Here is a 13,943-nt window from a genome sequence, read left to right as displayed (position 1 = left end):
CTGTTCCCTCGGCTGCCCAGAGAGCGGGCGAGGAGCCCTGGGCGGCGCCGGTCGGCCCTGCCCTGCGGGGATGCTCTGGCTTTCAAGCCGGGAAAGCGGATCTGGGGCTGCGCGTCAGGGCCCGAGCAAGTTGGGTTTCCTGCACTAAGGTAGTAGGTTTTCTGAGGTAGGATAAAAATAGAAAGGAAGCCGGTTTCCGAGGTTGCAACCAGGAGGTTCAGAGCACAGTGGGGGAGGTAAACTCAAGTGTGAAGAAGGGGGTGGACAGGTGAGAGATGTGGAGGGACAGAATAAGGTCACAGGAGGGTTGGGGAGCAGGCGGGTTAAACGAGAATAGAAATTGGGGAAAAAACCTCTTCCCTTCAAAATAAAGGAGCCTTCATATATTAAGTAGAGGTTATGGGGACCAGCAGATGGCATAATGGCTACATCTCTGAACTCCCATGTAGTCGACCATGGTTCGAGTCCCGGACCCAGTGGCTTAAACTCATGCCGGGAGCGTGTGTGTGCGTGCCCAAAATCCTGAGAGGAGAAAAAAACAAAACAGTGGAGGTTACCAAGCAAGAACCAAGAAAGGCAAGTGATGGTGGATGGGAGAAGCAACTAGGCAGCCTCGTGGGGTTTTAGCCTCATCTGAAGGCCTTCTTCCTTTGCACAGTCGCTAAATATCAGCTTCGCTTCATTAGTTTAGGACTTTTGGCATTAATGTGCTCTCAGAAACTTCCCCTCATTTGATTCTCGTGATGATCTGTGTTTGAAGTTAACAATGAATATTTTTTGTTTTCGGGGGAGTGTTCCCTTCTGTGTTGAGATTTGGAGACTTCAAATCACTTGCTTCAGTCTCTGGATTTTGGTCCAACGCCTCTATAAAGATACTTCAGTGACCATTAATTTCAGAATTTGCCTGATGCTCCAAATACCCGTCCAGTCTGGGCTTTATTTAATCTAGTGACAGTGTAGTCAAATGCTGGGTTAAACAGGCAAATAGAGCATACTGTGTAATTTCTAAACATCAGGGTCTAGGGGAAGTTTCCTACCAGTTTAGCCCTCTTTTTTCCTACCATTCCTAATATGTACGAGTCTTTAGGGGTCAGGGAGGTGATGATGGTGGGATGAAATAATAACTATAGTCATCACTAATTTATTTCATATATATATATATTTTTTGAGAGGTTTTTGCTATAGGGCGCGCGCACTCGCCAGAGAGACAGAAAGCGAGAAATCACCCCCCCAGGAGAGATGGCCACGCTGCAATCCCTTCTTCATTCTTCTCTCGGGATATTGGGCATGCACGCACATGTGCCCGGTGTGAGTTTAAGCCACCGGATCCAGGACTCGAACCACGGTCGACTACATGGGAGTCCGGCGACATAGCCATTACACTAACTGCTGGTCCCTATGGTTTTGTTTGTTTGGTTTTTTTTTAAGAGATTTTTGCTATAGGGCGCACGAACTCACCAGAGGGACAAAGAGAAAGCTGGAAATCACCTCCCCAGGGGGGAAATGACCACACCATAATCCCTTCTCCATTCTCCTCTCATGATTTCGGGCACACACACATACATGTTCGTTGTGAGTTTTAATCTGCCAGGTATAGGACCTGAACCTTGGTTGACTAATTGGGAGTTCAGCAATGTAACTATTAAACCATCTGCTGGTCCCTCTTCTGTTGTTTCTGTAGCTAAGTGCTTTATGTTCACAATCTCATTTAATTCTTGCACCAATCCTTTGCAGTAGGTATGATGTTTTCTATTTTACAGGAGAGTACATTTGAGACTTTTGAGTATAATCGTATCTTTCCCACTGAATTCATCATTTTAAAATGTTATTAAATATTTTGAATGATATAAAAATTGTAGAAAGTAACATAATGAATGTCATTATACTCACTGTTCAGTCTTATGCTGCCATAGTTATTTCTTTTTTTCACTGTTGGTGTTTTATTAGACATAAAACATAGGGCTAGCAGGCGATGTGGTGGTTAAGGTGTTGGACCCCCATGTGGTCAGCCATGGTTAGAGAGTTGGGCCTGGTGGCTGGCTTTCTCACTTTCCTTCTCTTGCTCTTTCTCTGGTCAAATTAAAAATAATAATAATAATAATAAAATTAATATATAATTCTTTAAAAAATAATGGTTACGTTGTGGACTCCCACGTGGCCAACTGCTATAGCCCAAGAGGTGGGATTGCAGGGTTTTGCTTTCTGTCTCTGGCAAGCGCACATACCCCATCACAAAAATTGCTCCGAAAAGGAAGAAATTGTAGCCCTAGTCCAGCATGGTGATTATGGCAGTTGGATCCCACACAGTCAGCTGTGCTGTTTGAATCCCAGACCTGGCGGATTACAAAGCACATTAGGCACATATGTGTACATGCCCACAATTTCGTAAGGAGAAATGAAGAAGGGATTGTGGTGTGACCAGGGGGTGTACTTTTTCTCACTTACCCCCTTTCTCTATGTCCAAAGTCAGAGCACACGCCCTCTATCTAGCAAATTAAAAAAGGAAAAAACCTGGCCTTGGAGTCTTGAAAGATGGGTGTGTGCATGCATTCCCAAAATCCTGACAGGAGGAAGAAATGGAAGAAAACTGATTGTAGTGTGACCGTGCCCTATTGGGGGTGCTTTCTTGTGCATTAGTGCACACACCCTATGGCAATTAGAAAAGAAAACAGAACCAGCAGTTAATGTAATGGCTATGTTGCTGGGCTCCCACGTAGTCGACCGTGGTTCGCGTCCTGAACCTGGTGGCTTAAAACTCACGCCGGGCACGTGTGCATGCGTGCCCAAGATCCTGAGAGGAGAATGGAGAAGAAGGGATTGCAGCGTGACCATCCCCCCTGGGGGGTGATTTCTCGCTTTCTGTCTCTATGTCTCTCTCTGTCTGTCTGGCCAGCGCACGCGCCCTATAGTGAAAAAAATCTCTCCAAAAAAAAAAGAAAACAAATGACAGACTGAAGTTACCCATCCCTCCTTGCCACTCTTTTTCCTTCCCAACCACTAGTATATTAAATTTGATGTTTCTCATATATTTTTATGATGTATATTTTTCTTTTTTAAAAAAATAATTATTTTATTTAACTTTATTTTAATTTAACCAGAGAGGGACAGAGTGGGAGAGGGGGAGAGAGAAGTGAGAAGGCAAGTCGCCAATTCCGGGATTCAGACCATGTAGGAGTCCAGCATCCTTAACCACCAAGCCAACGGCTGTTCCCAATGTATATTGACATATGTATCCATATATAATATATGATATTGTTAAGTAAATTGTAAGGAAATAAAAATGGGTAACCTATTTTTTTTTTTTGGTTTTGTTTTTGGGAAAGGTTTTTGCTATAGGTCACATGCACTCGCCAGAAAGACAGATAGATAGAAAGCAAGAAATCACCTCCTGGGGGTATGGCCATGCCGCAGTCCCTTCTCCTCCATTCTCCTCTTGGGATCTTGGGCACACACGCACATGCGCCCAGCATGAATTTAAGCCTCTGGGTCCGGAACTCGAGCTGCGGTCGATCACATGGGAGTCCAGCGACATAGCCATTACGCCAACTGCTGGTCCTTGGGTAAGCTATAAATTAATATACTCAAGACATAGCAGCCAGTCACACTGTATGGAACTTATTTAGGTAATTTTTTTAAGCTTGATAAAAGTGTGACATAAGATAATTGAAAATCTGAGCTGAATATTTTGTGATGAAGAATTATTATTTATAGGTAAAATGATATACCTTGGATTTGTTTCAAAATAATCTAGTAAAAGGGGGAAGTAAATGGGACAAGATTAACTATCAGTTGGTAGTTGTTGGGCCTGAGCGATGATATGTGGGGGTTTATTATTGTATGTTACTTATATGTATATTTAAAACTAATAAGTTTTGAAAATGTTTTAAAAATTTTTTTGTAAATGTTAGAAAGTTTTTATTCAGAATTGTACATATACACACAATAGAAAGTACAAGAAGCACCTTTATCAGGGACTGGTCAGGCTGTAGTCTCCTTCCTCCCCTCCAGCTTCTCAGGACCTTGGTCATGGCCATGTTTAAGTAGACAGGAGAAGGAGACCAGTTCTTTTTTTTTTTTTTTTGAGAGAGATTTTTCGCTATAGGGCGCGTGTGCTCGCCAGACAGACAGAGAGAGACAGAGAGACAGAAAGCGAGAAATCACCCCCCGGGGGGGATGGTCACGCCACAATCCCTTCTCCTCCATTCTCCTCTCAGGATCTTGGGCATACACGCACATGCGCCCGGCGTGAGTTTTAAGCCACCGGGTCCGGGACGCGAACCGCAGTGGACTACATGGGAGTCCAACGACCTAGCCATTACACTAACTGCTGGTTCCCAAGGAGACCAGTTGCTCCCATGGTAGGCCATGTGGTTTCCAGCACTGCAATCCAGTATGCTAAGGGCTGCACCTCCTAGGCTGGGCCCCTTATAACTTATTTTTTTAGAGAGAGGGTTTTTTCGTTGTTGTTTTTTTTTTTTTTTTTTTTTTGTGCTATAGGGTGTGTGTGTTCACTGGAGAAACAGAGAGACAAAATGAGAAATCACCCCCTCAGGGGAGATGACCGCACCTTAGTCCCTTATCCTCCATTCTTCTCTTGGATTTTGGGCATGCACACACACGCGCCTGGCATGAGTTTTAAGGTGCCGGGTCTGGGACTTGAATCATGGTTTACTATGTGGGAGTCCAGTAACATCACTATTATGCTATTTCCTGGTCCCAACAACTTTCAGTGCTCTAAAAACTTAACTACTGGGCCAGCAGGTGACATAGTTAAGACATTGCATCCCACATGGCCAGTTCATCTGTTTGAGTCCCAGACCTGTGAGCATGAAAAATATGCCAGATGCATGTGTGCGCATGCTCAAAATCCCCACGAGAGAATGGAGGAAAAGGAATTGAGGCATACCCATCTCCCTGGGGGGTGATTTTTCACTTTCTCCCCCTCTCTATCTCTGACAAGCGCATGTGCCCTATGGCAAAAAAAATTTAACTGCTGGGACCAGCAGTTGGAGTAATGGCTGTGTCGCCGGACTTCCACGTAGTCGACTGTGGTTTGAGTCCCAGGCCTGGTGGCTTAAACTCACGCTGGGCACATGTGCATGTGTGCCCAAGATCCCTAGAGGAAAATGGAGGAGAAGGGATTGTGGTGTGGCCATACTCTCTGGGGGTTGATTTCTCACTATTTGCCAGAAAAAGACAGAGAAGAGGAGGAGAAAGCATCCCCATGGGGAATATTCACGCTCCAATCCCTTCTCCATTTCTCTATCTTTTTGGGATTTGGGGCACACATGCACATATGCTCCGTATGCTTCTCAAGCTGCCACCATAACTCAGAACTGGTGGTTGGCCATGTGGGATCTGGCTGCCTTACACCACGCCACGGAGTCAGCTCATTCTAATTCTTTAGTACTTTATTGTCCACACTTTTTTTTTTTTTTTTTTTTTTTTTTTTGCTTCAGAGTGTGTGTGCTTGCTAAAGAGACAGACAGAAATCACCTCCTGGGGGATGGCCACACAATAATCCCTTCTCCATTGTCCTCTTGGGGTCTTGAGTATATGTGCACATGGTCCTGGAGTGAGTTTTAAGCCGCCAGGTCTAAGACTCGAACCGCAGTCAACTACATGGGAGTTCAGAGATATAACCATTATACTATCTTCTGGTCCCTGTCTCTACTATTTTATATTCTTTAATATTGATGTTTGATTTTCAGTGTTTTCTCTCTAGCAAGGCTATATATTCCATGAGGTTGGGAATTATATCCATTTCTTGGAAGTCTTATAGTGATATTCCTTGTAATTGTGCTGTGTAATGATTGTAGCCCAGAAAATGTTTTCTGAAAGAATACATGACCTGAAGCTAAAACTGAAGGTGTGCTATGGAAGGTAGTGGAATGAGGGAAACTTTATAATTAAAAGGCTACAAGAAATTTTCCACATTATTCGTTTTAGTTTTTTGCTGCAGGGCATGTGCGCTCACTAGAGAAAGACAGAGGAAAGTGAGAAATGACCCCCCAGGAGCATGGCCATGCTACAGTATCATCTCCTCCACTCTCCTCTTGGAATTTTGGACATGCACACACACGTACCTGGTGTGACTTTTTTTCTGAAGAGGTTTTTGCTATAGGGTGCGTGCGCTTGCCAGACAGAGAGAGACAGAAAGCGAGAAATCACCCCCTGGGGGGATGGCCAGGCCGCAATCCCTTCTCCTCCATTCTCCTCTCAGGATCTTGGGCACACACACACACACACGCCAGGCATGAGTTTTAAGCCACCGGGTCCGGGACATGAACCATGGTCAACTACATGGGAGTCCAGCGACATAGCCATTATGCTAACTGCTGATTCCCCTGGTGTGACTTTTAAGCTGCCGGGTCTGGGACTCAAACTGTGAAGTTGGCCATGTGGGATTCAGCCACCTTAACCTTCACACCACCTGCTGGCTCATTCAGATTATTTTTAAAAATTTATTTCTTTTAGGGCCAGCATCACAAGACTTTAGACATTTAGATCTTAGCTTATCAATATTTAGCAGATCTTTGTCTGAAGACTGTGACCCATAAAGTTTTAGTTTTTTGTTTTGTTTCGTTTTGGAGAGATTTTTGCTGTAGGGCACGTGCACTTCCCAGAAATACAGAGAGATGGAGAAAGATAAACCATGAAATCCACCCCCCAAGGGGGGGTGGCCATGCCACAATCCCTTCTCTCTCCATTCTCTGAGGATTTTCAGCACACATGCACATGCACCTAGTGTGAGTTTCAAGCTCTGGGTCTGGGACTCGAACTGCAATGGGTCATATGGGAGTCTAGCACCTTTACTACTACGCCACCTGATGGTCCAGTTTTTAATTTCCCACAAGCCTGAAAGGAAGCTTTCTTTGACGTGTTTTTTCCTTGTGCTTCTTAAATGTAATCTCATTTAGTCCTCCTTATCTCGCAGGTGCAAGCCTGCATGTCATGTTCCCATTTCTTAAGATAGCTTCTGACTAGCTCCTGTCAAGTTACTGTTCAAGGTCTCCAGACCAAGAGAGACTACATTCTTTGAAATGTAGCAGTGATATGGAAAACATTAGTTTCAGCTGTCATTCTCTCAAGCAGGCTGTAAGCAGTTCTTTGTGTGAGCAAGCAGTGAGTGTTAATAATTTATTTTTAGTGAGAGCAGTGAATAATTTTTATTAAGAGCTTGACCAGAGTGACTCCATCTTGTAAGTCAGCTCTATCTTGTGGGTCTGAACTCTTGAACTATTGGGTCATCAGAAAAGTCAAGATGTGTTTCTCTATGCAAAAATGCATCATGACTTTTTCTTTCTTTCTTTCTTTTTTTTTTTTTTGGTGATAGGTGTTTGCAATAGGATGTGTGCACTCACCAGAAAGAGACAGAAAGCAAGAAATCACCCCCCAGGGGGGTTGACCACACCACAATCCCTTCTCCTCCATTCTCCTTTCCATTCTCCTCTCAGGATCTTGGGCACGCACATGCTCCTGGTGTGAGTTCAAGCCACCAGGTCGGGGACTCAAACCACAGTTGACTACATGAGAGTCCAGCGACATAGCCATTATGCCAACTACTGGTTCCACATCATGACTTTTCTGACATCCCAGTATATGTGTGTGTGCCTGTCTTCTACCTCATCATGTGCGTTCAGTTTACACCATTGTGCCACCATCTTGCCCCAATTTTCCAAATTAGTTATATGTTTCAGCATTGCTTAAGAGTTCTCAGATGTGATCTGTAAAAGCTTTTTATCACCTTTTGAATCTGGGAAATTATAGGATAGGTATATCATTAGCTATTTAAAAATCAGGATTTAATGTAGGCAAGTAAATATTCCAATAGAAGAAGAAAATGGCACAGTAGTCTCTCCTTACTGTGGTTTTGTTTTTCAGTTTCAGTTACCTACAGTCAACTACAGTCTGAAAATAGATTAGTATAGGGGAACCAGCAGTTAGTATAATGGCTATGTCGCTGGACTCCCACGTAGTCGACCGCAGTTCGCATCCCAGACCCGGTGGCTTAAAACTCAGGCTGGGCTCGTGTGCGTGCGTGCCCAAGATCCCGAGAGGAGAATGGAGGAGAAGGGATTGCGGCGTGACCATCCCCCCTGGGGGGTGATTTCTCGCTTTCTGTCTCAATGTCTCTCTCTGTCTGTCTGGCGAGCGCACGCGCCCTATAGCGAAAACCTCTCCAAAAAAAAAAAAAAATAGATTAGTATAGTGCAGTACAATATTTGGAGAGACTATTTTCTTTTTTGGGGGAGAAGTTTTTTGCTATAGTGTGTATGTGCTCGCCAGAAAGAAAGAGACAGAGAGACAGAAAGTGAGAACTCACCCCCCAGGGGGAATGGCCAAGCCATGATTCCTTCTCCATTCTCTTCTTGGGATCTTGGGCACGCACGCACACACCCTGGATGAGTTTAAGCCACCAGGTCCGGGACCCAAACCATACATGGAAGTCCAGCAATATAGCCATTATGCCAACTGCTGGTCTCTTGAGAGACTATTTTCATTAACTTTTACTGTATTATAATTTTATTAGTTATTATCTCTTACTGTGCCTATTATTATATAATTTTGTTATCAGTTATCTCTTACTGTGCCTAATTCATAAATAAAGCCATTCATATATATATATATATCATTCATATCTATATCTATATCACTCAGACATATATATATATGTGTGTGTGTGTGTTAAAAAAAAAAAACAGCATTGGACCAACTGGTGACATGGCGGTTAAAGTGGCTGGATCCCACATAGCCAATAATGTGATTTGAGTCCCAGACCTGGTAGCTTGAGAAACATGGCAGGTGCATATGCATGCATGCCCAAAATTCTGAGGGGAGAAATGGAGAAGAAAGGATTGCTGTGTGGCCATTCCCCATGAGGGGTGCTTTTTCACTTTCCTTTGTCTCCAGTGAGTGCACCTTTCCTCTAGCAAACTAAACAAACAAACAAAAAAACATTATGTTTGTAGGGTTTGCAACTTTCCCTGGTTTCAGGCATTCACTGGGGTTCTTGAAATTTTCCTGGTAGATAAGGAGGGACTACTTTACTAACATAAGTATCATCTTGAACTACCTCTATTTTCCCACAAATTATAACAGTCATTAATTTTGTGTTTGTATCTTCATAGACCTTTTCTTTCCACTTATATATACATTAAAAGTGAAATTTGTGTGTGGTCATGATTAATTTCTAGATTTTGGTGGAATCTTCACCTCATCCCCCTTCTCCATCTCTTTTCCAGTTTATAAATGAGGGAACAAGTCCAAATAATAAGTGGCCTGTCCATGTTATTAGAACTGATTCATGACATAAACAGTATGACAACTCAGGTCTTTGGACTCCCGAGCCAGTACTCATCCTACTAAGGCAAATTATGTGTCTTAAGAGAGTACAAATTGCTGGGAGGAACAAAACTAGTTACTTATTTGCATAACTTTTTTGTAAAGTTTTTTTTTTTTTTTTTTTTTTATGTTCTCGACTCAAATCCAACTTTTTGGAACTTAAAAAAGTCAAGATCAAAATGAGTAGATGGAACACCTTAAAGCATAATACAATTGACTGTAATTAGCAGAGTTGAAAGTGATGAGAAGATCCTTTAATTTTCTTTGTGCCTGCAGGAAGGTGGGAGTCAATCATTTTGACAAGTCTCCTGAAAGGAACAGCTAGCAGGAGCTGAAAGCTTTTTCCATTTGGTCTCGTGGCAAAGGCAGAGATCGCTACAGCAGCTCCACACAGTACGAAAGACAATTATTTATCTCTTGTATTATTATTATTATTTAACTTCAAAAGTGAAATGTTTGTTGTTTTCTTGAGTATAAATTATGAATGTCCAAGCATTTTATATACCACATTTTATTTGTAGTAGATATTATTCCATAGTAGTATATATAGTTCTACTTGTGTTTTTAAGTAGTTGAAAAGTATTCCTCGTTACATGAGTGTACTGTGATTTTACTGAGCAGTTCTCTTGATGATGGACATTTATTTGGCTACTTCAGTAACACTTCTTTGAACATCATTTATGTATATTCATGTGCATGTATAATAAGTACCTCTTTAGGATAAATTTCCAGAACTGAAATTGATGAGTCAAATGATATTACCAAATTACTTTTCATTAAATATTGTGCTTACTTATATGCTCATCAATAGTGCGTGAGAGCTTGCTTCTTCACATCCTCAGCAACCCAGATTATTGTGTCATCTTAATTTTTACATTAATTTTGAGAGGAGAAATGTATTTCATTGTTCTAACATGTAGTTCCACGATTCTGGCAGAGTTAAATGTCTTTAAATTATTTCTCATGTTGTAAGTGCAAAGAATTTGTAATATTAGGACACTGCCCCTGTATATGGTGGATGGGAGTTGATATAGAAATATTATCTTGATCCTCAGTGAAATTGCCTCTTATTTCTCCAGCTATGACGTGCTCGCTAGTGTCATCTGAACAGTCTTCTGGTAACTCTCTCTTGGTGAAAGACAGTGCCCCGTTTTCTTCGAGTTCCTTGGATGAAGATGGATTAGATGACTCCTTGCTAGAGCTGTCTGATGGAGAAGAAGATGATGGCCATTTCAGTTATACAGAGGAAGAGATTGAGGAGCTCTTAAAGGATGATGATCTATTAGATGAGCACATTCCTCGTGAAGCAGGGCTGTGTAAAGATGACAGTGGCCGTGATGAAAAAGGAGAGAGAGGGGGTCACATTTTACTTGATATTCCTCAAGAGAAAAATTCATTGTATAGCTTGGGACCTGTAACTGAGACCCCTGACCTCTTTAAACTACCTCAACTGAGTACACCAGTTGGTCAGAGACCAACACCTAATAAACCATTAAACAAACGCTTTATACTAGACAAGAATCTTATCAAGGTAACAGTTGCACCATTTAATCCAACAGTTTGTGATGCTGTACTTGACAATGATAAGACTGATTCATCCAAAGATACCGAAAAGCCCTCCTCCCTTGGTGAAGATACGAGTTATAACCCAGATGAGAACAAACTTTGCACTGAATCTGAAGACATCAGCCCCAATAACGCTGCCTGGGATGAACCTCTGTTCTCCTCTCCTTTAAACAATAACTTTCAAAACACTGTCTCTGATAAAAATATTCCTGACAGTAAGAAACCTGCATCTGTATTCTCTCAGATCTCAGACCATTCAGAGACTCCTTTTAATACTGGGTCCTCCTGGAGAAATGGTACATCACATAAATCAAGTTGTGAAGTGAGATTTCCAGTTATTTCCAATTCATCAAACAAAGTAAGTATTTTTTCAAGATGAAGAGAGTGTTATTTTTTTAGAAGCTATATAGCATTGTTTCCATAGACCCTCTATGCCTACAAATATGCAGCCATCTCTGTCTGTGGACATCCTGCCTTCTTTGTGATGCATTTGTTACAAATTAGCAGAGCTGTGTATTCAGACAAATTGCGCTTTGAATCATGACCTAGATAGAGCTATGACCCTGAGCTAATTACTTAGCTTCCATGTTCCCCCAAGTTTATTTACTTCAATGAGAGAGAGAGAGATGAATATGTACCCCCAATAGGGTCTTCATGCTGTGAAGCAACCCCAGTCTCAATTGATCCTGATCATAAATAGGTATGTATGTGCTCAGGCAGGTCCCAGGACATGAACCCAGGACCTTCCCCACTATACCATTGCCTGGCCCCTCTACTGCATTTCTTTTTTTCTTTTCCTTGTTTTTAGCCTGAGGATTCATGCTCTGCCAAAGAGAGAAAATACCACCACCCTGCCAGTGGGGCATAGTCACACCATTTCCATCCTCTCAAGATTTTGGACACATGCTCACATGCCTGGTGTATTTCTTTCTTTCTTTTTCAAATAATTATTTTATTTAACTTTATTTATCTATCTATTTATTTATTTAATTTGACCAGAGGGAAAGTGAGAAAGCAAGCCACCAAGTCTGGGACTTGAACCTCGATTGACCATGTGGGAATCCAGAATCCTTAACCATCATGCCACCTGCCGGCCCCATGCCTGGTGTATTTCTTAAGCCACTGGTGCTAGGATTGGAACTGCAGTTGGCCGTGTAAGCTTAGACTCCCTGCACATAGGACTTAACCTCTACACTGTGAGGCTGGCCCATACTTTTCTTTTTTTTTAAAGAATTATTTTACTTAACTTTATTTATTATTATTATTTTCCAGTTCGATCAGAGAGAGACAGAGAGGGAAAGCAAGAAAGCAAGCCGCCAGGTCCAGGACTTGAACTGCGGTCGGCCATGTGTCCAGCGCCTTTAACCACCATGCCACCTGCTGGCCCCCATGCTTTTCTTTTATTTATTTATTTATTTGTTTATTTATTTTTTTTTTTTTGGGAGAGGTTTTCGCTATAGGGCGCGTGCGCTCGCCAGACAGACAGAGAGAGACAGACAGAAAGCGATAAATCCCCCCCCAGGGGGTATGGCCACGCCGCAATCCCTTCTCCTCCATTCTCTCGGGATCTTGGGCATGCATGCACACGCGCCTGGTGTGTTTTGAGTTTTAAACCACTGGGTCCAGGATGCGAACCGCGGTCGACTACGTGGGAGTCCAGCGACATAGCCATTACGCTAACTGCTGGTCCCTCCCATGCTTTTCTTAACTAAAAATTAGAGTAAATATTTCACAGTTTAGTAAGAATTAATGTGAGACCAGCAGGTGGCATGGTGGTTAAAGGCTCTGGATTCCCACATGACCAACCGCAGTTAAAGTCCTAGGCCTGGTGGTTTGTTTTCTCACTTTCTCTTTTCTCTCTCTCTGTGGTCAAATTAAAAAATAACAAAATAAAAAAATTAAGTGTCAGGGCCAACAGGTGGCATAGTGGTTAAGGTACTAGATTCCCACATGGCTGACTGCAGTTTGAGTTCTAGACCCAGCAGCTTGAAATTCATGCTGGGCAGATGTGTGTGTGCCCAAAATCCCTGGAGGAGAAGGGGTTGCAGCATGGCCATCCCCCTGGGGGGTAATTTCTCACTCCTGTCTCTGGTGAGCGCATACACCCTATAGCAAAAAAATCTCTGTTTAAAAAAATTACTTCTTGGGGCCGGCAGGTGGTGTGGTGGTTAAAGGCGCTGTACTCCCACATGACCCTCCATGGGTGAAGTCCTGAATCTGGTGGCTTGCTTTCTCACTTTCCCTCTCTCTCTCTATCTGTCTGATCAAACTGGAAAGTAACAATAATAATAAATAAAGTTAAATAAAATAATTGTTTTTTTTAAAAAATTACTTCTTGGCCAGCAGGTGGCATAGTGGTAAGGGTGCTGGACTCCCATATGGTCAGTGGTGGTTGTTCAAGTCCTGGACCTGGTGGCTAGCTTTCTCACTTTCTCTCTTCTTCTTTCTTTCACTCTATTCTTCTCTGGTCAAATGAAATAAAGAAAGAGAAAAGGAAGGAAATAATGAAAGAAAGTTAAAAAAAAATAATTCTTTATAAAAAAATAGACTTCTTAAATTAAATTAAAAAATAATTATTGGCACTAGCAGATGGCATAATGGTTGCATCTCTGCACTCCCACATATTGACTGCAGTTCAAGTCCTTGACCCAGCAACTTAAAGCTCACACCAGGCACGTACGTGTGTGTGCATGCCCAAAATCTCAAGAGGCAACTGGAGCAGAATGGATTGTGGCGTGGCAATCCCCCCAGGGTTGTTTTTTCTCTTTCTCTATCTGTCTGGCAAGCACATATGCCCTACAGCAAAAAAAAATCTCTCAAAAACAAAATTCTTTTTTTTTTTTTTTTTAGAATTATTGTAAGGACCAGAACAGCAGTTGGCATAATGGCTATGTAGCTGGACTTCCATGTAGTTGACCACGGTTTGAGTCCCAGATCCAGTGGCTTAAACTCACACTGGGTGCGTGTGCATACGTGCCCAAGATCCCAAGAAGAGAATGGAGGAAAAGGGATTGTGGTGTGGCCATCCCCGC

At 42.4% G+C, this 13,943-nt stretch overlaps 1 protein-coding gene across 2 annotated transcripts in view; it reads left to right on the top strand.

Annotated features, from left to right (window-relative positions):
* The first annotated feature begins 3,522 nt into the window (after window positions 1-3,522).
* Window positions 3,523-13,943, top strand: part of S100PBP (S100P binding protein) — a 41,171-nt gene continuing 30,750 nt past the window's right edge. For both annotated transcript variants that reach the window (XM_006158099.3, XM_006158098.3), the window contains exons 1-3: window positions 3,523-3,560; window positions 9,622-9,738; window positions 10,425-11,269. In XM_006158099.3, coding sequence (XP_006158161.1) covers window positions 10,427-11,269 — 843 coding nt within the window. In that variant the 5' untranslated portion in view covers window positions 3,523-3,560; window positions 9,622-9,738; window positions 10,425-10,426. The remainder of the gene's footprint in view (window positions 3,561-9,621; window positions 9,739-10,424; window positions 11,270-13,943) is intronic.

This window comes from Tupaia chinensis, unplaced genomic scaffold, assembly GCF_000334495.1.
Source record: "Tupaia chinensis unplaced genomic scaffold, TupChi_1.0 Scaffold000573_1, whole genome shotgun sequence".
Classification (NCBI taxonomy): domain Eukaryota; kingdom Metazoa; phylum Chordata; class Mammalia; order Scandentia; family Tupaiidae; genus Tupaia; species Tupaia belangeri.
Note: the sequence above shows the minus strand (reverse complement) of the source record. Positions and strands in the feature narration are given on the sequence as shown.